This window comes from Rhinoraja longicauda, chromosome 14, assembly GCF_053455715.1.
Source record: "Rhinoraja longicauda isolate Sanriku21f chromosome 14, sRhiLon1.1, whole genome shotgun sequence".
NCBI lineage: Eukaryota > Metazoa > Chordata > Chondrichthyes > Rajiformes > Arhynchobatidae > Rhinoraja > Rhinoraja longicauda.
In genome coordinates this window covers 22,255,082-22,281,482 of record NC_135966.1, presented here as the reverse complement: position 1 = coordinate 22,281,482, position 26,401 = coordinate 22,255,082, and the positions used below count along the sequence as shown (strand labels likewise).

General features: G+C 40.2%; 1 protein-coding gene across 9 annotated transcripts in view; it reads right to left on the bottom strand.

Annotated features, from left to right (window-relative positions):
• The window catches only part of htr4 (5-hydroxytryptamine receptor 4), a 211,707-nt gene that overhangs the window by 128,949 nt on the left and 56,357 nt on the right, over window positions 1-26,401 (bottom strand). For 4 of the 9 annotated variants that reach the window (XR_013548048.1, XM_078411113.1, XM_078411112.1 and 1 more), the window contains exon 8: window positions 9,895-9,971. The exons of 4 other annotated variants lie outside the window; for them this stretch is intronic. Coding sequence is in view for 4 of the 5 variants with exons in the window: in XM_078411113.1 (XP_078267239.1) it covers window positions 9,911-9,971 (61 nt within the window). In the remaining variant the exon portion in view is untranslated. Of the gene's footprint in view, window positions 1-339; window positions 403-9,894; window positions 9,972-26,401 lie in introns of those variants that run through there. One more of the 9 variants, XM_078411111.1, reaches the window with a different exon arrangement.

Below are 26,401 nucleotides of genomic sequence, written 5' to 3'. Positions count from 1 at the left end.
GTGTTGGGGTGAACTTAGCACAGCCTAGATGCTTCTAATCTCAAAAGCCCATACTGCAGGTAGACAGAGATCACTACTGTCTGATAGACCATGGGTTTTGTGCCCTATTGAAGGAATTGATTCTCAAGCTGTTGTTTTCTCAGTCAGCTAAAGACAATGCTGGCACACCAAAGCTAATGGTCAATTTCCCTACCGATACCCCATGATTTAATAATTCACTGAATGGTCTTTACGGTTTTGTGACATTGACAGGAAGGAATAATTTTGTCATGTTATTCATAAAATTATTTTCAAACCAAAAGATTGATTGGAAATCCCCCTTCGCTTTATTTTAATTACTGTTTACATCACATGCATCTTTTACTTTTTTCATGCAGCTACTTGGGTCTATCAATATACAACCTGTGAGGAAAGATGAGAATAAATATTATTAATCAGCCGAGTCGATTATTTGACTTATTCATTGGTGCTGTTTTCCAAAGGCACAAGAATATCCCCATTCATCATTATTATGTTAATTATAAGTAAAATTAAATGCAATGACAATTACAATCATAAAAGGCTGGTAAACATTGCAAACAACAATGTAGCCCAAAGCCTGTGTTTGCCCTTGGAATTTACTTCATATAAATCTTTCTTTATATTTATTCCGAGGGACATTTTAGGGAAGAAACACAATCACAGCAGCAACAGAGAAATTGCATCACACATTTCAAGTACATTTTCAAGCCAAATAGAGTAGCTTGCAAGAAATCTGCACAGCTGGGCAGAACTTCACATACGGAAGAAATGGAACCTTAGGCACATTTCAAGCCTTCTCTTTTGGCTTCTGCTCTCACACTGGACCTGAGCAGTTGAAGCATCTAAGTGAAGGATCAGCCCTGTTGTTTGACGAAGACAATGACAATTCCCTGCGTTTTAGTTTTTTTGTCACGTGTACCAAGGTACGATAAAAAGCTTTAGCTGCATGCTAAACATCATCAGAAAGACTCCACATAATTACAATCGAGCCATCCATAGTGTACAGATACATGGTAAACAGAAGAATATGAATAACGTATAGTGCAAGATAAAGTCCAATTAAAGATAGTCCAAGGGTCTTCAATGACATAGATAGCAGCTCTGGATTGCTCTCTAGTTGTTGGCTGCCTGGTTCAGTTGCCTGATAACCACTGGGAAGAAACTGTCCCTGAATCTGGAGGTGTGCAGTTTCACATTTCTGTATGTCTTGCCTGATGGGAGAGGGGAGAAGTGGGAATGGCCGGCGTGCGATTAGTCCTTGATTATGCTAGTGGCCTTGCCATGGCAGTTTGAAATGTAAATGAAGTCAATGGAAGGAAGGTTAGTTTGTGTGATGGTCTGTGCTGCGTTCACAATTCTCTGCAATTTCTTGCAGTCTTGGATGGAAGCTTGTGAACAACATAACAAAAATATTCCTTTACATCAATGGGGTCACAAAACTCAGAAGACCATCCAGTTGGGAGCCAAATTCACTGGCATAACTTCGAGCGGATGCAGATGCGATTTACCAGGATGTCTCCTGGATTGGAGAGTACCGTCATAGAACAAGACTAGATAGGCTGGGTTGGTTTGCTCTGGAGTGGAGGAGTTGAGTGGGGACCTGATGAGATGAATAGAATTATGAAGGGCATAGATTGGGTAGAAAGTAATAATCTTTTTACCACAGTGGGAGCGACTAGGAGAGCAAAGGTTTAAGTTTAAAGTGTTTAGTTTAGAGATTCAGTGTGGAAACAGGCCCTTCAGCCCACCAAGACAACCCTGTCCGTACTAGTTCTACCTTACACAACAGGGACAATTTACAAAAGCCAATTAACCTACAAATCTACACGTCTTTGGAATGTGGGAAGAAACCGGAGTACCTGGAGGAAACCCACACGGTCACAGGGAGAATGTAAAAACTCAGTACAGAGTAGCACCCGTAGTCAAGATCGAGCCCAGATCTCTAGCGCTATAAGGCAACAACTCTGCTCCACTGTGCCGCCCTTAAGATGAGAGGTAGAAGGTTTAGAGGGGATATGAGAAGCAATTTATTTTTACACAGAGGATGTTGCAGTCTGGAATGAAGAGGCAGTGCAGGCAGAGACTTTCACAGCATTTAAGAAGCATCTAAACACGTACTTGAATCACTAAGGCATAGAAGGCTATGGACCTAATAGTTAATGGGATTAGTGTAGATTGGAACAACAACGTACGGACGTGATTTTTGCTGTACAACTCTATGACTCAATATTTTGCCAAATTTGAATTAGTGTTGCTTTTCTCATCTCTTCATTTCTCACGATGCTTAATTGCCTGATCATGCTTGTGGAAAACTTTTTATTTCCCCTGTGCAATATTATTGCAGTAATGAGAGTTGATCCTCAGATGATGAAGCTGTGCTCCATCTTCGGCTGCTATATAGTACTTAACATCATTGTGGGCAGTGGGGGAGAAAACTAACATTGGAAGCACTCATCAAAAACCTTCTTAGCCATCTGGGTAAGCTCCACTTTAGGGAATCTCTAGGTTGTTACACTCAAACACAATGAAAGACAATATGATGTTGCCATGATGTTAATAGCATTTGTCAGATGTGGATGAACTTGATCTATGTTTTTATGCGAGAGTTGATATTTAGATTCTTTAGAACTGTAAAACCAACCTGCTGCATTCCATCAAACTTTTGTTTCACTCTATTGTATTGTCGTTTTAACAATCTTAGCAAAATTGGGGAAAGGTTTAATTGGAACCTGAGGGGCAGCATTTTCACAAAGAGGGTGGTGGGTATACGGAATGAGCTGCCAAAGGAGGTAATTGAGGCTTGCACTATAACACCATTTAAAAGACATTTGGACACGTATGTGGATAGGAAAGGTTTAGAGGGATATGAGCCAAATACTTTCACATATTTTCTAATGTGGAGTGGGGCACCTTGGTTGGCATGAGCAAGTTGGGCTGAAGGGCCTCTTTGCATGCTGTATAGCTCTATGTCTAAAAGAGTAGCAACAATGCAGTCGAATATAGACATAGCTAAAGTATTTTTTGTTTGTAAATTATTACTACTAAATATAAAAACTGTTAGCATTTGCAGTTGGATATGGAAATAGTTATCTGAGCAGATTTATGATGACAATATTTTGAGAAATCTCCCACCACTAACAAAGTTTGATAACATTTGGTCTTGATTTGTTGGACTGTGTTGCGAATAAGATATTAGATATTGCATTTTTATTGCATAATTATCGGCTGTCCAACTCTTTTGGGAGATTTAATTAGTTTGTTGTAATCCTTTCATTGCTATTTTTGATTTCTGATAGACTGCATGTACTGCTTTCTGACTGGCTCCTTTATGGTAAATACCAATTAAATGGAAATACTTATAGTCATCATTAAAATTCTGCAATAAAGTTGAAAGCTGAGTTGAAATTATTTCCATGACCTAAAATGAGTAAAAAAAACGATAATATTTTGACATTTAAGTTCTAATTGAGATTTTAATTAGAAATGAAGGTCTGACTAGTCAAATGGGAACCATTTTCTTGACAAGTCATGTTGAAGTTTAAAGTGATTATTCATTTCCCATTTTTAAAACAAAGTACATAGAAGAACTACCACAGGAGATCATGCAGCACACGTGATTTCTTTTTGCTGATCACGCTGCAGGATGACCCTGTGAACTGGTCAGAGTGAGCCCTGCTGGAGTTGATGGTTATTAGCAGAAAAGGACTGTACTGGGGCAGGAGGTAAGCAGGAGGGGAGGAAAAACTACTATCATGGATGTTGAGACCAGTCGATCACCCTGTGCACTAACACTATCCTCCACACTAGGGACAATTTACAATTTTTACAGAAGCTAATTAACCCACAAACCTGTACATCTTTGAGTGTGGGATGAAACCGGAGCATCCGGGGTCACGGGTAGAATGTACAAACTCCATACAGACAGCACCCACACTCCAGATTGAACCCAGCTCTCTGGCATTGTAAGGCAGCAACTCCAATGCTGTGCCACTGCGCCTCCCACTGTGAGTTAAAGGTCGCTTTGGCCTCTGGGATCTCTCGGTTGGCAAACACTTTCCATTCCCACACTGACCTTTCTGTCCTGGGCCTCCTCCACTGTCAGAGTGAGGCCAAACACAAATTGGAAGAACAGCACCTCATATTTCGCTTGGGCAGAATATAACCCAGCAGTATGAATATTAATTTGTCTAATTTCAAGTAACCCTTCCCTTCCCTCTCACTCCATCCCTCCCCCACCCTGGTCATCCTGCTAGTTTCACTGTTGTCCTGCTTAGTTTCGTGTTTGTGTAGGCTTCTCCACAGCCAACAATCGACTGTCGTGGGCTCTTTTCCTCGATCATCATTGCTAGCTTTGATTTGTTCCTTTCATACCTTTCATTCATTTGTTCTTTGTACCTTTTCATACCTCTAGTTTCCCTCCTCCCCTGACTCTCAGTCTGAGGAAGGGTCTTGAACCAAAACATCACCTATTCCTTTTCTCCAGAGATGCTGCCTGACCCACCGAGTTACTCCAGCAATTTGTGTCTATCCTAGCCAAATGTGTTACAGTGTTTGTGCTATTGTCACTTCAAAGCACAAAATAAAAACCTTAGTCATGTGGTGTTCTTTCCTTGTGTGTTTCTTGTCCATTCCTGTGATAATCTTCAAGCAATCATTCAAAATAAGACTGACTATACAAGGTTCATCTTGGATATCATCTCATGAGATAATATAAGGTTATACCAGGCTGTTTTATGAAGTCTGGCCTCAGGGTGATCAATAGCAGTCTGCTATTGTGTGACTCTTTTCAGCATTGTGACTTAATATTAGCAATAAAAGTTGGCTCCTGTATATTATAGACAATAGACAATAAACAATAGACAATAGGTGCAGGAGTAGGCCATTCGGCCCTTCGAGCCAGCACCGCCATTCAATGTGATCATGGCTGACTGACTCCCTGACTCCGCTATCATTAAGAGCTTTTCAAAGGCTTATAATGGTGTTTCTACTGAAACTCTACAGTACTATATAATGATTCTATAAAGAGTGTAATCCCATGCTCAGTCCAGTAAATAATGAATTGAGGACCCTTTGGAAACACTTAAATGACTGTACTAAAAGAAACTAAACATCAGAAGCTCTTGCCATGTCGTGTGTCGTTTGGATGGGGAAAGATTAGTCAGTGATAAGCCATTGATGTTTGCAAAATCACAAAAGGGTAGAGATGGAGAGATCTCTGAAGCATTTCATTGCCCAGCTCCAATGTCACTCTTTTGCAGACGATTGCAGTGAGCACCAATGCACAGTGTGGCTGTCAAACTCTGAAGATATGTGTGTGTAATTGCACAGATTAATATGCCAAATTAGTTGCATTGTTAGTGATTTAGTTGTCATTTCCGATGTAACCATGAAACTTGGTCGTTCGAAGCAAGTACTATTTTCAGATGCACTGAATGAAGAGCAGATCATTAGGGGGCTTTCTGGCCTCATCGATCGGGTACTCAGTCTTGTTCTGCTCCTAAATATCAATTATTGTACTTGACTTCAAACTGTTCTTAAATGGCTCATATGAAGAGCACTTCTGAATGGGAAGAGCTGATTGCCATGAAAGTATTGATGTTGAGATTAATTTAAGATGCAGCAGGCTTGAAATTTGAAGATAGTTTGACAGTGAACAATAACATTCATATTTTTGTGCAAGGCTGCACATTGATAATGAATGAGCAATTTGTGTCAGTAGTTCTAAGAAAACTCCTTTTGCATTGTTTGGCTGAAAATAAGAAGTGAATTGGGAGTTTAACTGGCTATTGTTAAATTTTTCATTCAATTCAACTAAATGGTTTTCTGGAGTCTATGTAGTTGCAGTAAGATAGCAGTTACAAATAGCATCTTATTGACTGGAGAATATTGTACGATAGTTTTGTGGCTTAAATGACCCTGGAATTGCAGGAGTGATTTGGAAACTTGCACACCAGAAGATATAATGTTGTGAGGCTTATGGGATCCTTTTCAGGAACCTGGCCGCTGAAAGGTGAGAGGTTGCTGTGACCGGGGAAGAGTGGATGAATCCCGGGAGCAGTCAGAATATCCGGAGTGGACGTCTGGTGGGTTTCTATTAATGGGATATCACAGAACCCATTCCTTTCCTGTTGATACAATTTGAGAATGGGGGCTGAAATGGTGACAAGAATGCAGTCTATAAATGCCTACACTTGGGGAAACTCTGCAACAGCAGCAAGGCGTTCTGCCTGCTCTTGTGGGCCAAAGTGAACTTAAATGAAGTGAACTTTTCTGGAGTACAATATTTTATTGACCTGGCTTCTGAACTGGGGAACAGTAATGTGGGAAGAGTATATCAGCAACTAAAAAATCCTGAGGCAAAGAATTTAAGTGCAAGTGAAGAATTCCAGGTCAATAATTCCACTGTAAAGGCAGTCTATGTATGTGCGTGAGCTTGCTTATGTGACTTAGAGGTCAATAATTTCAGTCTAGAGGATTTTGAGGAATGACTGCCTGCATAGGCATTGCTCCTGCAAGAAGCCCAGAAGAGAGCAGTCCCTGTAAAACCCTGCAAGAGTTTCTGTGAGGAGTTGGTTCTTGCAGGGTAAACACTGTGGCTGCCTGTAGCGTCTCAGAATCATCTGGCCATAACAGCAGCTCCAGACAAATGAGCATTGTAAGCCAGTATTTCATCCAGCAAAATAGTTTGGAATGTTAGAAATAAAATCAGTCTTCAGTGTGCAGGGTAACCATTAGCCTGCACCCATCCTGAGCCGTAATTGGACTATTCTTGCAACTGGGAAGGGGGAGGGGTTAGAGAGGGAAAGCAGGGACTATCTGAAGTTAGAAAAATCAATGTTCATACCCCTGGGGTGTAAAACTACCCAAGCGAAATATGAGGTGCTGTTAACCTACCTGGTTATCAGGTAGGTTAAGACAGTCTGAGCGGAGGTGTTCAGCCAAACGATCGTCGAGCCTGCGCCTGATATCAGTCCGTCTTAACCTACCTGTTATCGTTGAACACCTCTGCTCAGTTATTCTTAACCTACCTGATACCAGGTGTCAATTTCTCTACATCGGCGAGACCAAACGCAGGCTCGGCGATTGTTTCGCTGAACACCTCCGCTCAGTCCGTCTTAACCTACCTGATAACCAGGTGTCAACTCTACATCGGCGAGACCAAGCGCAGGGTCGGCAATCGTTTCGCTGAACACCTCCACTCGGTCCCTCTTAACCTGCCTGATCTCCTGGTATCTCAGCACTTCAACTCCCCCTCACATTCTCAATCTGACCTTTCTGTCCTGGGCCTCCTCCATTGTCAGAGTGAGACCCAGCACAAATTGGAGGAACAGCATCTCATATTTTGCTTGGGTAGCTTACACCCCAGCGGTATGAACATGAACATTGTAACTTCAGATAGTCCCTGCTTTCCATCTCTATCCCCACCCCCTTCCCAGTTCTCCCCAGATTTACTTCAGCATTTTGTATTCTCCTTCAATTTTAACCAGCAGCTGCAGTTTTCTTCCTACAAACCTGTACGTTTTTGGAGTGTGGGAAGGAACCGGAGATCCCGGAGAAAACTCATGCATTGTCATGGGGAAAATGTACAAATTCTGTATAGATACGCATCTGTAGTCAGGATCGAACCCAGGTCTCTGGCGCTGTAAGGCAGCAACTCTACCGTTATGCCACCGTACCACCCAGATTGATTCTGGAACTTGGATGCTGTCTGTGTGGAGTTTGCATGCCCTCTCTGTGACAGCAAGGATTTCCTCTAGAGTATCCCAGTTTTCACTTGTATTAAAAAGACATGAATTGTTGGCTAATTAGTCATTGTAAAATTGCCCCAGTGTGCATGTGAGTGGTGGAATTGGGGGAGGAGGGCATTAAGACTATGGGGGCAAAAAGAGGATCTATAGGATTAATGTAAATAGGTGGTTGATTGATCAGCATAAATTCTGTGGTCTGAAGGACCTGCTTATATGTTGTATCTTACAATGACTTCATTGCCCATGCTAACTTATAAAGTACCATCTTCACAGCACAAAGGTAGTGCTGGGATGTTTGGCCATTACTAATGCAGGTAATCCTCATTTTACAAAAGGGATGCATTTGTAAAAAAAGATCTAATGTACTTATAAAAAGTCTGGGTGAAAATTTCCGTAGCCTCAGCCTGAGGCTTTCTTAACCTACATCCTTAGAAGGCTTTGGAAGTTCGGCATGTCCGCTACAACTCTCTCCAACTTCTACAAATGCACCATAGAAAGCATTTAATTAGGATGCATCAAAGCTTGGGTTGGGAATAGCTCCATCCAAGAACTCAAGGAATTGCAGCGAATTGTGGATGCAGTCTAGACCATCACACAAACCAACCTCCCTTCTATTGACTCCATTTATACCTCACATTGTTTCGGCAAGGCTAGCACCATAATCAAGGATGGGTCGCACCCTTGCCACTCCCTCATCTCCTCTCTCCCATCAGGCAAAAGTTATAGACGTGTGAAAACACACACCTTCAGTTACAGGGACAGTTTCTTCCCAGCTGTTATCAGACAACTGAACCATCCTACCACAACCAGAGATCAGTGCTGATCTACCTTGCACTAAACGTTATTACCTTATCATGTATCTATACACTGTAAATGGCTCGATTGTAAAATGAATCGTCTTTCTGCTGACTGGATAACACACAACAAAAGCTTTTCACTGTACCTCAGTACACGTGACAATAAACTAAACTAAAATGCATTAGGTAAAGTTTGTTATAATGTTCTCCTTGGCTCAGAGTGGCTTGCCATTCATGAATGTGAAAAGTAGCTTCATGACTCCATGAGCCATGTACCCCTAACTCAACAGTGTTTGAGAGACAAGTTGGAAAGTGAGAGCTCCAAAACTGAGAAACATGTGTTCAGCGAAACTTGGCTGATGGACCATTTTATGTGAGATTAGATAAACATTTGTCATGTCGACACATGTGGAGACTTTTTTTTTTCCATGCTTGCATTTCCATTTGACAATTCAATAACAGACCCATTTGAATGGCTATAATATTAAGATAACATCTGCAGTGGGTACATGCATGAAATTAGCAATACAAAATGTATTCTATGCGCTTGGTATCAGAACTCTATCAGAGATTAATGGGGTGAGAGAAACTGTTGTATCCCACTTGAATTTGTTCAATTGGTGGCTTTCGTAAAACACGATTTCTTTAGATATTTTTCTTTTTTTTCACTTTTTCACATAATTTGGCTGCCAGATACAGCATGCTCTCTCTCTCTCTGAGCCCTCAGGTCATGTAGAATTTACACTACTCCAAGTACCCTGCCTTCTAATGTGCTTCTTATGGATGCACCTCCAAACAAACATCTTTAGTAGGCGGTAATGCTCTGTAGTACTCAGCAGCTACTTTTGTTCTGAAAGAACGCAGTAGGTCATTTATCAACAAAACTGCAGAATTTAATTGCTGTGCTGAAAAGAATTTCCTGGCGCACAACTGACAATGAGTTGTTGATGACAAACTGCGGCTACTATGAGAATGTGGTATAAATGAACAGTAAATCACAGAGTACAAAAGTAACATTCATCTGGCATGCTGCCAATGAATAAAACTTCACTTCCAAATTCTAGGATTAAATAATCAGTACTGATTTGTTTATATGTTATTACAGTAATCCGATTTTTTGTTTAAATGACTTTGACCATAAAATGTAAATGCTAGGTAGGGAATATCCCTTTCAACTGATATTTTTGTTGGTCAAATTGGTTTTTAATACGAGATTTCAGTGAGAGAGCAAGCTGCACGTGCACAAGTGAATATTTCATTTCAGGCTGTTTACACTTAGATGAAACTATCAATTAATGAAAGAGATAAAAAAAGCCGGCATCACTTACAGTAATTTTTCTAGATCTACACGGGTTGAGGGCTATTACAGAAAAGCAGCAGCAGCTTGGAGACAGCAGAGCAACCACTTTAAAGTTCAAGCAGAAAAGGTTGAAGAGGAACATAGATAAAGAGAGAGAGTTAATATGCAGAGAATATCAATGTGAAAAACTACAATGAAAGAAATTTAACAAACACATATAAGAAGTGTATTCTTTGATTTGGTATAAGCCTCAAATCGAAAGCAGACACGAACCAATGTCTTTATATATAAAATCTGAGTACTAGCTCTTCCTTATATTGCAAACAATATTTTATATTTTCTCATCGCCATTGATTAAGACTGGACTTCCTGGGTATAATTCCTTGTACCAACGGATACTACAATCATCTGTTTGGCTGTTGTAAATATTAAGGTCCACCAGATCCTATCCACATCTTTCACCATTTTCCACTAGCAATCAGCTAACTTGAAGATGAGAATTCAAGTTGGGATATTTTTTACTCCAATGGCTTATGTATCTTTGAAGAAACTCCTTGCCATGATTGATATAAACTGCCACTTTACAAAATGAAGAATAAAACCATTTTGGTAAATCTTTCCTCTACGGCATAGATTTAGCAAAAAAAAAGGACGACATTCAACTGAGATGTGACACAGAAAATGTCAATGGATTCATTAAAGAGATTCCTGCAATTATTTATCATAATGAGTTTATTAATGTGTGCACATCCACTGTATGTTCCACGTTGTTAAGCTATTAAATGTGCAAATTTTGCAAATAAGATGAAGACTTGAGGAAGTAGATTTATCATCTAATTTGTTTAAATACAGTGTATCATTTTCGCATACCTTAGAAGTAACATAAGTTGTCTAACCATCTTGCTACTTTTTAATTTTTTACTTCTACTCCATATTTTTGGAGTAACCATTTTCACAGATTCATTGTTGTTTTTGGAGGAGAAACAATATTGCAACATATTCTGCATGTAAAATTGTTTCTCAACTCCATTCTTGAAAAGCCTGGCTATCATTTTTATGCCAGTCTTGGTTTCTTGAATCTGGGGAAATAATGTCTCTATTAAATTTACTAGTTCCCCTTAATATTGCTGGATCTTCAATTAAACCAAAACTTTACCTCGGAATTAGAGGAAATAAAAAGTTATCTCCTTGCAAGCTAGCAATGTAATCCTAGTAAACCTCTGCTGAACTCCCTCAATTGAAATGCTCCAGATGTATCTAACAAAGCATTTTATAAAGCTCTAACATTTCACTCCTCCTGATATCAAGGCCCATATTTCCTGGGGCCTTCCATCGCCCGGCGGGGGTTTCAAAAGTCGGGAGCCTCGATCGCCTTGAGACAGCAGTTTGACTGCCTGACCACGGGAGAAGAATGAGGAGGAGATAAGACTTTTATTTGCCTTCCATCACAGTGAGGATGTGCCTGGAGCAATCACTGTGATGGTTGTCTGTGTTAAATTGTAATTGTGTGTCTTGTGTTCTTTATTGTTTACTGCCGGACCCTGACGTGAGAGGACGCTGGCGCTGTTTGTTCGCCGCTTCTCCGTCTGGACAAATCTTTTGTTTGTTTGTTTGTTTTTATTCTTGTTTGCTCTGTAAAGCGTCTTTGAGTTTCCTGAAAAGCGCTATATAAATTAAATGTATTATTGTTATTATTATTATTTCTGCACCAGTGCATGTCATAGCAATGACCTGAGTATTTGGATAATTGTCTCTTAAAATCTGTTTTTCAAAAATTATTGTCACTCAAGAGAAATTGAATCATTTCCTCTTTAGCTATCTCACATGTAGATGTGCCATTTTACTCTATTGAATAAGCCACTTGAATGGTTGTGGTGTCAATTCAGATCCCTTCATTCTACCAATACATGCTTTCCCATCATCATTACTTTCTGGTGCGCAGCCAAATTTCTTTTCCGGTCATTAAACTGCCTTCAGCAACATGTACTTTAACTTTGCCACAGTGTTCTTTAACAAACCTAATCAAATGTTCTGAAGTCCATACAAATAATATCCATTGTTGTGCGACATTAGTTATCTCTTTAAAAATAAAATAAATTGGATGGATCAGAATGACTGTAATCTTTACAAATCCTTGTTGTGTCTATTTCTGATTTTGTTTTTAAAGGAACAACTTCTGAATTCACAATTTTAAAAACTATGCAATGCAAGCCATCTGGTCCTGGGGATTCATCGCTTGTTTTCTTTACCAATATTTACCCACCTTAGTTTTGACAAGTCACTGCCCCTAAATTAATAGTTTCCTCTGGATATTCATAATGTTATCTTTATTTTCCTAATGTAAATATTTACAGTAATTATTACGCATGTCTGCGATTTTTCATTTACAATATCATCATTATCCATCTATAAGGGACTTGGTTTGCTCATGACTACTGCCTTTTACCTTAAAATGTATTTTTTTCATCATCTATAAGAAATTCATGCTTCTTGACTTCTTCCCTGGAATCTTGTATGTCTCAATAAGATAACATCGCAAGTTTCTAATCTCGAAGGAATATAAGTCAATCGTACTAAATCACTTCATGCCGGGCATAGCCTTCATTCAGAGGAAGCAATCTGCCCTGCTTCAATATCAAGCCAACTGCATCCTTCCTTAAGTCTGGAGATCAAAATTTAACTCCAAAATAGTGATCTAATCAAAGCCTTAAAAAATGCGGCTCAACTCTTTTAATTTTGCACTTAAACCTTTCATACAATGTTTATATCATGTGGGAAAATGTTATTTACAGGTATTCTTCAAGTAAATATATTTCAATGGCTGATACAAGAAACTGCATATGCTGATTTACAACAAAAATAAATAAATAAAGTGCTGGAGTAACTTAAACTGATGGAGAGATGCTGCCCGACTCCAGCACTTTGCGTTTTTTTTTTGTTTCAATAGCTTTCAGGGTTTGTAGGAACTTGTGTAATGCACAAATTACACAACGCCTATATAGCAAGAGTCTCAAGTGCTCGGCATGTGAACTGAAGATGAACAGATCTGCCTCATTATTCAACGTCTGTATTGGGGAGATTAATAGAGCAGTTAAAGGTCAGCCCAGAATCATAGATTAGATCATCACAGAAGGAGGCCATCTATCCCTTTGTGTCTGCATTAACTCTTTCAAAGACCAACCCAGTTACTTCCAAGTCCATATATGTTTAATCCCTCAACTCTGTAAACATTCATCTTTCTTGCACCAGCTCTATGGCTTTTCACACTCAATTTTGGATTAGTTTATTGTCATATATACCAGGGTGCAATGAAATGTTGTTGCTTGCATGAAGCTCAGAGTAAATGGTAGGCATGAAATTTATAATTACAACAACAAATACAACAACAAATGCAAAAGAAAAGAATAGTGCACAGTTTGTAGTGCAATCTAAGGCCAGGCAAAAAAAATTGCACCCCTGCCATCTTCACCTTTTGCTTTGGTTACTATCCCTTTATCCTATATATTGCCATTATCCAGTATTTTCCTTTTATCCTGTATCTGTACACTGTGGATGGCTTGATTGTAATCATGTTTGGTCTTTTCACTGACTGGAAACAGAAAAGTTTCTCACTGTACCTCAGTACACGTGACAATAATAAAGTAAACTAAACTAAATCTTCATCATTCTCTCTCCCACCTGAACTCTTCAGTCACTTAACCCCTCCTCAACTGAATTCATCAATCACTTACTAACTCTTGCCCCACATCTGCTCCTCAACTCTTTCTGCCAGCAATTTCCCCTCAACTCCATCAATCTGACAAAAGATCCCAGTCCAAAATATCATCTGTCCATTTCCTTCCACAGGCACTGAGTGAGCACTTGAGTTCCTCCAGCAATTTGTTTTTTTCTTAAGATTCCAATATCATCAGTGTCATCTATATACTAAAACTCTTGTTTGTTTGTTGTTTGTTCCTGAACTACAGCCAAAATGGTACACGATAGCGCAACAACTTTAGGCCCACCTTACCCACCGTCGTCCCTTTGGTGCTGATGGAAGAAGTTTCATTGAAATCGGTGTTATATTTTAAAAGTTATTCACATTTTAAAGTTTAAATCTATCTCCTAGGGAGGGAGGGGGGAGGGAGGGAGGGGGTGGAGGGAGGGGGGGAGGGAGAGAGAGGGGAGGAGGGAGGATAAGCGGGGTTGAGGGGGATGGAGTGGGGGGGAAAGGGAGGAGAAGTGGAGGAGAAGGGGAGGGGGAGGGGGAGGGGAGGAGGGAGGGGGAGGAGGGGGGGAGAGGGGGAGGAGAGGGTGCTGCACCAATTCAGGAGAAATTTGGGCCCAATGGGTCCACTTGGTCTAGTATATAACTAAATACCATTACCATCATGAGAAACTAAATTAGGGAAATAAATGGATGGTGATGGTATTTAGTTTCCCTCCAGCATTATTCAGCATTAATGAGATGTTTGAAACACTTCCTACTGTAAATGCGTAAGCTTAATGTCTGTTGAACACCTCCTTGCTCCCCATTTAAAAAAAAATCCCTCAACCTGTTTCTAGAATCCTTGAGAGAAATATTGTAGAAGCAGGCCCTTCAGCACAGTGACAATGACCATTAACTGCCCATGTACACTAATCCAATACAAACTCTATTTTTTTAATCCTCCACTCATTTTCATCAACTCCCCCAGATATTAACACTCTCCTGCATACCAAGGGGAATTTATAATAGCCAAATAGCCTACTAACCCACACGTCTTTGGAATGTGGGAGGAAACAGGACCACCTGGAGGGAACACTTGTGGTCACATGGAGAGCCTGCCAAATCCACAGAGTTTTCAAGGTCAGGATTAAATCCGGGTCTCTAGCGTTGTAAGGCATCGGTTCTACTAGCTGTGCCACCGTACCATGCACCTATTTACGTGGACCTCTTTCTTTTATATATTCTTAATAAGTCTATTATTGTCTGCGTTAATATTTCTCACTAGTTTTCCTTCACTGTTTATGTTTTCTCTTCTATCCTTTTAGTCCACCTTCGCTAGATTCGTAATTTGTATCATTTACGACTCGATCACAGGAAACTTCAGCTCTGTTTTCATTTTCTAAAACAATATGATTTTTAACCTGGTTTATCTTTTTCTTATACCTCCCTTAGAGATTTTCCACTTTACTAAGACGTTGGCTGAATTTTACTTCAATCACCAATCAATGCACTGGCTGGTGCTGTGCTGCAGCGTGTTTGCATGTTGCATGTGAAGCCTCTTGTTTCCTGCTTTTCTGCCTCAGTTATCTGATCATTAAAATAGTTGAATGGAAAATAGTTGAGCCTATCTCCAATAAGATGTGGCTCTATGCTTTCTTTGGTGCTGTAAAAGAGTAGGAGATGATATGATTCTTAATTTTATTTAAAGCTATGTGAGAAAGAAAGCATAGAGCCACATCTTATTGGAGATATGCTCAACGTGCAAACATGCTGCGGCACAGTGGCTCAGCGGTATAGTTGCTGCCTTACGGCGACAGACACCCGTGTTCAATCCTGACTACAGGTGCTTGGCTGCATGGAGTTTGTACGTTCTCCCTGTGACATGCATGTGTCTTCTCCAGGATATCGGTTTCCTCCCACACCCCAAAGACATATGGTTTTGTACGCTAATTGGCTTGGTATAATTGTAAATTGTTCCTAGTCTGTGTGGAATAGTGTTAGTGCGTGGGGATAGCTGGTCGGCACAGACTTGATGGGTCGAAGGGCCTGTTTCCGCGCTGTATCTTTAAACTAAACTAAAACTCAAAAAAATATGCTTCCCCTATCCATCTCATTCTGTGATACACTCTTTCTGAAAATTTTGTTTATATGATGTGTGATTTATTCCTCTAAGTTAGTTGCTACAACTGGCACTGGGCCTGTAAAAAGTCATGAATCAATGGGGTAAGTGCTACAGTACATTTTGCTCCAATCAGTACTGTCAGCCCTGTCAATATTTGAACTCTTAACAAATGTGCGTTACTTTGCTCCATCCTCTAATAAAACAGATTAATACTGATAGGCAAGTGAAATTAATGAGCGTAGCTGAGTTCTCTGTGAAATGATTTTATTTTAATGTAATTTATATCCTGAGTAGTCCACACTATCATTAAGTGAGGAGTTTGGCTTATTACTTTGAACTTAATGCATTGGCAATAGCCTTGGATCTTTGCCATATCTCATGCTAAAATTAGCTCTCTAGTCAACAATCTAATTTATAACCTTATTAATTTAAAATCATAAAATAGCTCATTTTATTTCACATCCACAATTCATGAGGTGGAAATTCATTATGTATGTATTACACCCAATTTCTGATTATAAAATTGGTATTCAGAGAACTGATTACAGGGTCTGGTAATCTGCATGTAACATCTGCCCCTGGAGGAGATTAGAGTTATCTTTTGCGTGCTCCCCAGTCTTGTGTGCAAGCTATTTTTAATCCCTTGAACCAAGCTAATCAGGATCTGGCTAACAGGCCAGTATGAGAGTATGAGCTCAGTTTTGGCTGTTTACAAATTGCTTACAGTTCCAAAAAGGTTGCTGAAAATAGGACCCCTACTGTTTCCACATTATTGCTGCATTCCCCAAGGCTGCTATAGCACCCTTCAAACCTTCCAGGACATACCTAAGTTTGTTGTCAACAAGATCTACATACAGGACAACTCCAATGCAATGGCAAACAGGTATCATCAGAGACATACCATGCATATGGAATTCTTGTGGGATGTGTTGGAAAGAACTGCAGATGCTGGTTTAAATCGAAGGTAGACACAAAATGCTGGAGTAACTCTCCGAGACAGGCTGCATCTCTGGAGAGAAGGAATGGGTGACATTTCGGGTCGAGTCTGAAGTAGGGTCTCCACCCGAAACATCACCCATTCCTTCTCTCCAGAGATGCTGCCTACCTTTAATTCTAGTTGATGTTTGTTAGTGTCCAGCTAAAAGACGCAATCACAGACAGACATAATGAAGGCTATGGTGCCTTGCCATTTATTTCAGGCAGATCACTAGGATCTAGTCCCACAAGTGTATATTATTTGGTTTCTTAGTGGAATATTCTTCTTTGAAGTTTTCAGATTTTTCATATCTTTGATTCCCCCTTTCCTCTCTTGTCTCTTCCAGTTCGTTACTTGTTATCCTTAAGTGTTGCTTTTGGCTATTTCTGAATGTTATTTGCTCCACTGGTGCCAACCATGTTCTTGTTCTAAAGTCTCAAGAAGCTAAAAATTTCCTGCTTAAACCTCTCCATCTCTTTGGTTTTTAAGACTCTCCTTAAAGCCTGTCTCTTGACCAAGCTATCAGTCAACTGCACTTGCAGTTGATAATTTCTGTTTTGAGAATCACTCTAGTGAACGCACTTAAAATGTTTTTCCTGCATGTAAGGTAATATATTATTGATGCTTGTAGTCCTCTGGTTGATTAAGAGTTGGAAAAATATCACTCTTCTTTAAGCTCAAGGGGTGTTTGTGATACCAAAATATTATCATTTGCACTCAAACGGTAACACTATGAGTTTACTCAGCCATTTGGTTTATAAAGTCATTACGTAGCAAAAGGATTTGCAGGCAGTTCCATTATGGCCCTTTGCTTGTATTGTTTTGAATTATCTGACAAAATTGTATTTCTATCAACGTTAGTTATAGAGTTCCGTTCAAGTACAACATTTTATGCTGTATTTTAAGCTACATCTTAATTGAATTATAATAAATAAATTTGTAATCATACTTTCTGTATATTATATACCTTGTAATGGGCAAATTAATTAGAAATAAGTAACTCGGTAACCTGATTAGGATCTTCAAAATATTGAAGGCAATAGGCTGTATTTGTACTGACATATTATCCTTGATTTTATCTGACCCTTCACTTTTGCAGGAAACGAAGCAATGGAACAGAGCGTTTGGGAGAAGGTATTAAGTAACATAGGCCAATGCCCCTCCCTTCCTGGTGTGCCCAATGTTAATCTGATCTCTTGAAGATCCGATTTACGGGGATGGTGCCAGTGTATGTTTGGAACAAGGACTGTTCAACATAACTCACAAAAAAGCAGGCATAGCTGTAGCCCATGTGAGTGTCCAAGGCTACACCTTTAACTTGAAGATAATGAGAGGAGTCAAAAGAAAATTTGTTGAGGACGAGGCCAAGTTCCACCTGGCAGACGAGAATGTTAGTAGAAGGAAATTGATAGGGTCTCTATTCAAGGAAGAACAAGAGGGCCTTGAGACATTTTTAGTGGGGGATGAAGGTGTGGAGGGACTGGATATCCATGGTAATGATGAGGCAATGGCGGCCTAGAAATTGAAAGTTATTAAAGTGTTGAAGGGTATGAGAGGTGTCTTGGATGTAGTTTGGAAGGCATTCAACTAGGGGGGATTGGATGGAATCAATGTTTTTGGAGATGAGTTCTGTGGGGCAGGAGCAGGCAGAAACAATGAGTCTGCCAGGACAATCTCGATTGTGAATTTTGGGAAGGAGTTGGTATAAGCAGTGAGGGGCTGGGGAATGATAAGGTTGGAGGCTGTGGGGAGATTGCACGAGGTGATGTGATTGGCAGCAAAGCAGTACTGGGGAATGATATGGTTGGGTGCTCCAACCTTATATTATATTTTAATAACACGTCTCTTTAATAATAATAATAATAATAATACATTTTATTTATATAGCGCTTTTCATATACTCAAAGACGCCTTACAGAGATTTTGAGAACATAGGGGAAATGAATAAATAGATAAATAAGTAAATAAATAAATGAACAGAGAAAGGAGACAGAAGGTGAGGTGACCTTCAGTGGTTGAAGGCAGTACTGAACAGGTGAGACTTCAGCGATGTTTTGAATGTGGTGAGTGTGGGGGAGTCTCTAACGGTTTGGGGTAGTGAGTTCCATAGGGTGGGAGCAGCGATGGAGAAAGCCCTGTCCCCCCAGGATCTGAGTTTAGTCCGGATGTGGGGGGATAGGAGATTGGCAGCGGCAGAGCGGAGGGTGCAGGTGGGAGTGTGCCTGTGGAGGAGGTCGGTCAGGTAGGATGGGGCCAGGTTATGGAGGGCTTTGTAGGTTATGAGGAGGATTTTGTACTGGATTCTCTGGGGGATGGGGAGCCAGTGGAGTTTATAAAGGACGGGGGTGATATGGTCACGGATCGAGGTGTGTGTGAGTAGACGGGCAGCGGAGTAATCACAATCTTTAGTAATCACAACTCTCAGTGTATTTGAAAATAGAGTGCTCTGTCAAAATTATGGGGAAAAAGTAAAAATATAGAGGATGATTTTATCCAAGAGCTTGTTATGTAGTATCGTGAGCCATAGCAACTTTTTAATTCCTTAAATATTTCTAGATTCCCACAATGAAATATTATTGATTTGATTCATTCACCATTGCATGCATGCATTCAACAAAAAGAAAGTCAATAGTTACTTTCAATTAAATCTTCAGTGCCGCCTGAGGAGGGGTTTTTTCAGTACTATTAATGTAGTTTTGTTTCTCTTGATAGGTTATTAGCAAATTTTAGACTTTTGCCAATGATTTTACAATATGATATGATTTATTTGGACAACTCTGCATTATTATTTATATGGTTCTGGTTTAAGTGTTAAGATTAAATGGTAATTTAAAAAAATCTTCACTACAGAAAGGAGTGAATTAATAATTGCAGCAGTTAATTCATGACATCGTCCATTAAATGCATTTTACTTTTCTAAAAATAGCTTTTAATGACTTTGTTATATTTATTTGCAAGTGTTAAATATCTCGGTTACTGAAATAATGTGTAATTATTGTTATAATAGGGCATTGAATGATATCAGCCAATACTTAAATCTGTCTTTTCAACTTTAAGATGGTTAAAAAAGTGGTTTTGTGGCAAATTACTGAAAGGGCAAGCTAAAGATGTATCTGAAGAAGGCATTTAGGCTTCCGTGAATCATGCTGAAGGACTGTGAGATTAACTAAGTAGAAATCATTTAGAAAAAAATGTAACTCTGTGTGATCTCATTAGGATGTTTAAAATAATGACAATAATTACAATGTGTGAATTAATGCCAAAAACAGGTGCAGAAAGTGAATGAAAGCTTGAGAAAGAAAATTGGAAACAAAGAACAAAAAGAAATAAATGCCTTTTAACAGGTTTTATAATTTTACTAATTATGTACTTTCTGCTGAATAAACTAAATCACAAATAACACTTCACAAGGTGTTTAGTAATTATATTTTTGATCACGGAATGGTTGACTAGCAGTAATTAACACTGAATTAGTGAGTATTTGAGTGTACTTAGACGCAATTGAAAAACCAATCAATTTCGGTGGTGAATCTAAATTGTATTTCACTTTTTAACAAAGGAAATTACTCAGTGACAAATAACACCTGAGTGATAAGTAGTTTGTGTATACAGAATGGTTTATTCACATTAATTAACACTGACTTAGTAACGATTTTGGTGTACTTGAACTTGACTAACTTGAACAAAATACAATTTTTGGCGGTGAGTTTAATTTGAGCCTATCATGCAAAAACCTCAGTGTAAGAAAATAACTGCAGATGCTGGTATAAGTCGAAGGTATTTCGCTCAACACCTTCGCTCAGTCCGCCTTAACCAACCTGATCTCCCGGTGGCTGAGCACTTCAACTCTTCCTCCCACTCCCAGTCTGACCTTTCTGTCATGGGCCTCATCCAGTGCCATCGTGAGGCCCACCGGAAATTGGAGGAACAGCACCTCATATTTTGCTTGGGCAGCTTGCAGCCCAGCAGTATGAACATTGACTTCTCCAACTTTAGATAGTTCCTCTGTCCCTCTCTTCCCCTCCCCTTCCCAGTTCTCCTTCTATCTTCCTGTCTCCACCTATATCCTTCCTTTACCCACCCCCCTGACATCAGTCTGAAGAAGGGTCTTGACCCGAAACATCACCCATTCCTTCTCTCCTGAGATGCTGCCTGACCCGCTGAGTTACTCCAGCATTTTGTGAATGCAATAACCTCATATTTGTTGCATTTCAACAGTAAGTAAGACAATGACAAAAAATATTTGCAACAGGCAGCATCTCTAGAAAAAAGGAATAGGTAACTATTCCATTTCTCCAGAGATGCTGCATGAGCTGCTGAGTTACTCTAGCTTTTTCTGTCCATCTTCAGTGTAAACCAGCATCTGCAGTTCCTTCCTACACTAGCTCTCCAGCTACACTAGCTCTGCAAAACTAGCTCTCCAGCAGCTAAACAGATAGTAACTGGATTTTTGGTGCAAACTGTCCATCTGCCTTCACTTGACATTCTTGTACAGTTTATGACTAAATACTAGTCTGCACTATTAGCAACATCATCACTTTGACAGCTTTGGAAAATTATGGTTCCAGTTGTCTTTTTTTTGGCTGTCTGGATTTGAAATGTTATTGCTGGCATTTTATGGATATTGCATTGTGCATGAACATACAGTATGCTTGCCAACAGTTCTTTGTCAGTAATGCTGCTTCAGATTTAAAAACAAAATAGGCTACCTTTGAGTAAAATCAATACAAGATTCAGAGTGACACAGTGGCGCAGCGGTAGAATTGCAGCCTTACAGCACCAGAGACCCGGGTTCAATCCTGACTGCGGACGCTGTTTGTATGGAGTTTGAACGTTCTCCCGTGGTGTTCTTCCCTCATTCCAAAAGCTAATTGGCTTGGTTAAATCATAAATTGCCCATGGTGTGCAGGGTAAAACTAGTGTGTGGTGATCGCTGCTCGGCACGGACTTGGTGGGCCGAAGAGCCTGTTTCCATGCTATATCTCTCAAACTAAAACTAAATTCGATTGACTTTTAAGCATTTTCCCACAGGAAGATGTTTAAATACAATCATCAGGGGAAGTTCCTGGAAGGCTTCTATGGGTTTATTCCCTGCAGTTTATATTTTTACTTTGTTCCCCCCGATTATCAGTTATTTTCACCTAATCTTTTCCTTCTGACCATGTGAGTTGTGTGGTGTCGTCTCCACTCATATTTTTCATTCCATAGAGGTAAAAATGCACCAGGAAACTCAGCCATGGCAAAGTGTGATGCCTGAGATGTTCCTCAAAACAATGCAAGGAACGTTGGTGGAGAGGAACAGAAAGCAGCAGTTTGCATGAACTGTGTTCCTGGAACGTTCCAACTCTTCAGATGAAATATCCGTGCAGGATGATGCTGTGCAGTGACATTCCTTGAATTTTGAATCCTTTTGTGCCACTTTCCATCTTCCTGTTAGTTTAGTTCAGTTCAGTTTAGAGATACAGCGTGGAAACAGGACCTTCAGCCCACCGAGTCCACACCGACCAATGATCCCCACATACTAACACTATCCTACACACACTAGGGACAATTTATAGTTTTACCAAGTCACAGCCTAGAAATCTGTACGTCTTTGGAGTGTGGGAGGTAACCGGAGCACCCAGAGAAAACCCACGCAGGTCACGGGGAGAGCGTAAAAAATTCCGTATAAACAGCACCCGCAGTCATGATCTAACCCGGGTCTCCAGCACTGAAAGGCAGCAACTCCACCGCTGCGTTACGACCCATTCTGGAAAACCATCTAGGCTGATGAATGGCATCCATTACAAGCTTATTAATCGCCACAGCCTTCTTGACCACACTTCTCCCCACATCAACCCCCATTTAACTACCACCCCACCCCCACCCCCCCCCCCCCCCCCACCCCAACCCAATCCCCATTGTCTCCTGTAAAGATTCCATTCCATTCTCCGAGTTCCCCCATTTCTGTTCATTTTGCCTGGGTGACGCGAGGACAAGGAGTTGAGTTGTATACGGGAAAACTGATCTTATTTTTGAAGTACTGGATTCATATTTCTACAAATTGTTTCTTCAACTTTCTGGGGAAATAATAAAAATAAAAATAAAAATAAACATAAAATATAAATAAAAATAAAAATAAAAATAATAAAATGAGACAAATGTACTTTTTCACATTCAGCCTTTATGACACAAGAGAAAAGCTACCTTTTCTGTAACTGAGTTTCGCTGTTGAATTGGATATGAAATAATTTATCTCAGAGCAACCCTCTCAGATCCATTAGAATAATAGACCAACCCTGTCACATGCAATCACACGACTAGAAAAACCAAATACATAACGTGCATCATCAGAAATAACAAGGGGCTTAAATCTCTTCAATTGGTAGGTGAGCTCAAAATCACATTAAAATTGCACTAATTTTCCAAATCAGTGTTATTGTTAAACTAATTTGCATAATCACATACTTGATTTTGTCCCAAAATTAATGCAATCAAGCATCGGTTTGAAACTTTAAAAATAGTAACATTGAAAAATATCAGACACATTTAATGATTATCCATAAATCCAGAATGGCCTTGTGGTAAAACAGAAGGAGGTCTTTGGCCAGCTTCTAGGGAAGCATTCCTATTAACCCTATTCCCCCTCATCCTCATTTCCCTGCATCCTTGCACTTATTCCCTCACACATAATCATCAACTTCACTTTGATTCTTTTTTTTTTCACCATTAATTGCTGCAGTAGCCAAATAACTTAGCAGCATCTCTGGGATATGGGAGAAAGATGGAGTCCCTGGTAGAAATCTTACACTCGCAGGGAGACCATGCAAGATAGACACAAAATGCTGGAGTAACTCAGCGGGTCGGGCAGCATCTCTGGAGGGAAGAAATGGTGACGTTTCAGGTCGAGACCCTTCTTCAGACTGATGCAATATCTTCACAGATGGCACCCGAGGTTAGAATCAAACTAGGGGTCCCCAGAGCTATGAATTGCAGCCTGCTACCCTTGAGCAAAAAGCAAAGCGCTTGGAGATATTCATCATGTCAGGCTGCGCCTGTGGAGAGAGTGGACAATTGGCGTGTTGGGATAGAGTAAATCACTTTGTTTATGCGCTAAAGCAATAGCCACTTGAGGAGGGACTTCATATGATGGTAGAACCCTACAATCATATGAAGTGGCAGGTTCTGAGCATGTAAATAATTGGATGTTGCAACTGAAAGATCGGTCTAATGAAGGTTCCTGACCCAAATCACCATCTGTCCATTCCCTCCACACATACTGCCTGACCCACTCAGTTCCACCAGCACTTTATTTTTTGTTCAAGATTTCAACACCTGCTGTTTCTTGTATCTCCCCCTGCTACCTTTATGAATACTTGTATAATTTAAAAAAAAATCTGCAACATTTAAAAAAAAGATTTAATTGCAGTTTTAAGAAATTGTTATTTTAGAATGCTCTAATGGAAAAGGTTTGCCTTTATAACTCCGAATTATGCAATTTAAAGTTCTCAGATTAAGATTCTTGTGTTCAAATCCTTTCAGTGGAGTTGCCTCTGTCTCAGGTACCAACATCAGTCTTATAACCCTCATATTTTGTGTTTCTGTAATTTTGATTCTTTGGCACTCCCCAATCTTCTGCTTCTTTGGCAATAGGTTTTAAATTTATCCAGGTAGATTTGTTATATTTTGGCTGAATTACCACAATGTAACAAAAGCAAAGAGCCAGCATAGGTGGGTCCATTTCAGTTTTGACCGCATCTTGTTCACCGCCTGTTCAATGTATTGGAGTACGTCTTTAATCCAAACACAGAAAATAAATCTCTCTGTCAGACCTGCATTTATGATGGTTTCATTGTACTATTACCAGCACTTTAATTCCAGCTTTATTTAAAAAAAAAATTTTTTACAGCTGGACTTGTGAAATTCAAAGTCTAATATCTGAATTGTCTATCCCAGGCTCTGGAAATTACCCCAGTAAATTAAATATTCTACTATACTTCCTGAGCTGAACTTGTTTCAGCACAGTGTGAAGAATATGAATCAAGATATGGCAGGTATTTAGCACTGGTTTTCATCAGGAAATTGTTCTAAACCTAGCCAGGTTCCATAGACCAGCAGTACATGTAACAAAACCCAGATTTCAAAAGGGCTAGACATTCTGTGTTCAGATGCCTTTCTAAGAAATTGGGCCCCCAGTTTATTTCTCTCTTTTCTCTCCTCTATTTAACTCTCTGTTTTTCTGTTTTTTAAATCTTTCTCTCCCTCTCTCTTGCTCTCCCCCACCCTCTCTCCCCCTCCTTTTACCCCCTCTCTGCTTCCCCGCCACCTCTTCCCCATCTCTTCACCCGCTCCGCTCTTGCTCCCTCTCCCCCCATTCGTAACAAGGACAGAATCCCCCTCGTTCTCACCTTCCACCCCACCAACCAGCGTATCCAACAAATCATCCGTCAACATTTCGAAACCCCACTACTGGCCACATCTTCCCACCCCCTCCCCTTTCTGCATTCCGCAGAGACCGTTCCCTTCGTAACTCCCTGGTCCACTCGTCCCTTCCTACCCAAACCACCCCATCCCCGGGCACTTTCCCCTGCAACCGCAGGAGATGCAACACCTGTTCCTTTACCTCCCTCCTCAACTCCATCCAAGGACCCAAACAGTCTTGCCAGGTGAGACAGAGGTTCACCTGCACCTCCTCCACCCTCATCTATTGTATCCGCTGATCTAGATGTCAACTTATTTACATCGGCAAAACCAAACGCAGGCTCGGCGATCGTTTCGCTCAACACCTTCGCTCAGTCTGCCTTAACCAACCTGATCTCCCGGTGGCTGAGCACTTCAACTCCCCCTCCCACTCCCAGTCTGACCTTTCTGTCATGGGCCTCCTCCAGTGCCATAGTGAGGCCCACCAGAAATTGGAGGAACAGCACCTCATATTTCGCCTGGGCCGCTTGCAGCCCAGTGGTATGAACATTGACTAATAATTCATTTTAAAATAGTGATGTCTTGCTTTGCTATTAAAATGAGCAAATCAGTTGCTGCCTTACAGCATCAAAATTCCGGGTTCGATCTTGACTGCGGGCTGAGTTTGTACATTCTCCCCATGACCTGCGTGGGTTTTCTCCAGTATCTCCGGTTTCCTCCCACACTCCAAAGACATAAAAGTTTGTAGGCTAATTGGCTTGGTATAATTGTAAATTGTCGCTGGTGTGTGCAGCATACTGTAAGTGTGCGGGGATTATGGTCAGCGTGGACTCAATGGGCCGAAGGGCCTGTTTCCACACTGTATCTCTAAACTAAACTAAACTAAACTAAACTAAACTAAACTAAACTAAAGTAATGTCTTCTGTTGATGAAACACATATAAGCAGATACAATAGGCATCAAAGAATATTAATTTTTTATTTAAAATAATTAACATTGAAACAATATACACTTCAGTCCTACTAGCTACTACCCTAGAAGTTTTTGATTTTTTTTAAAGGCCACCATATCAGCCGAATGCCATCCAAAAAGGGAACATATGTCCACTGTGCAATATCTTGAAATGAGCTGTTGTGGTGATTCTTTCTTATTCTTCTTAAGAATGGGGGGGGGGGGGGGGGGGGCAGTGGCAGGGGATTATTGTGTGGGAGGATGGTGAACAGCAGAATAGTCGAGGACATTTCCTTTTTATAAACGTTTAGTGTAACCTCCAATTTACTGGTGTTCTTCAGTCTAAGAATGGAAAATGACTTGGAGCTCTGTTTCTAAATATGTGCATAGACAAGTGA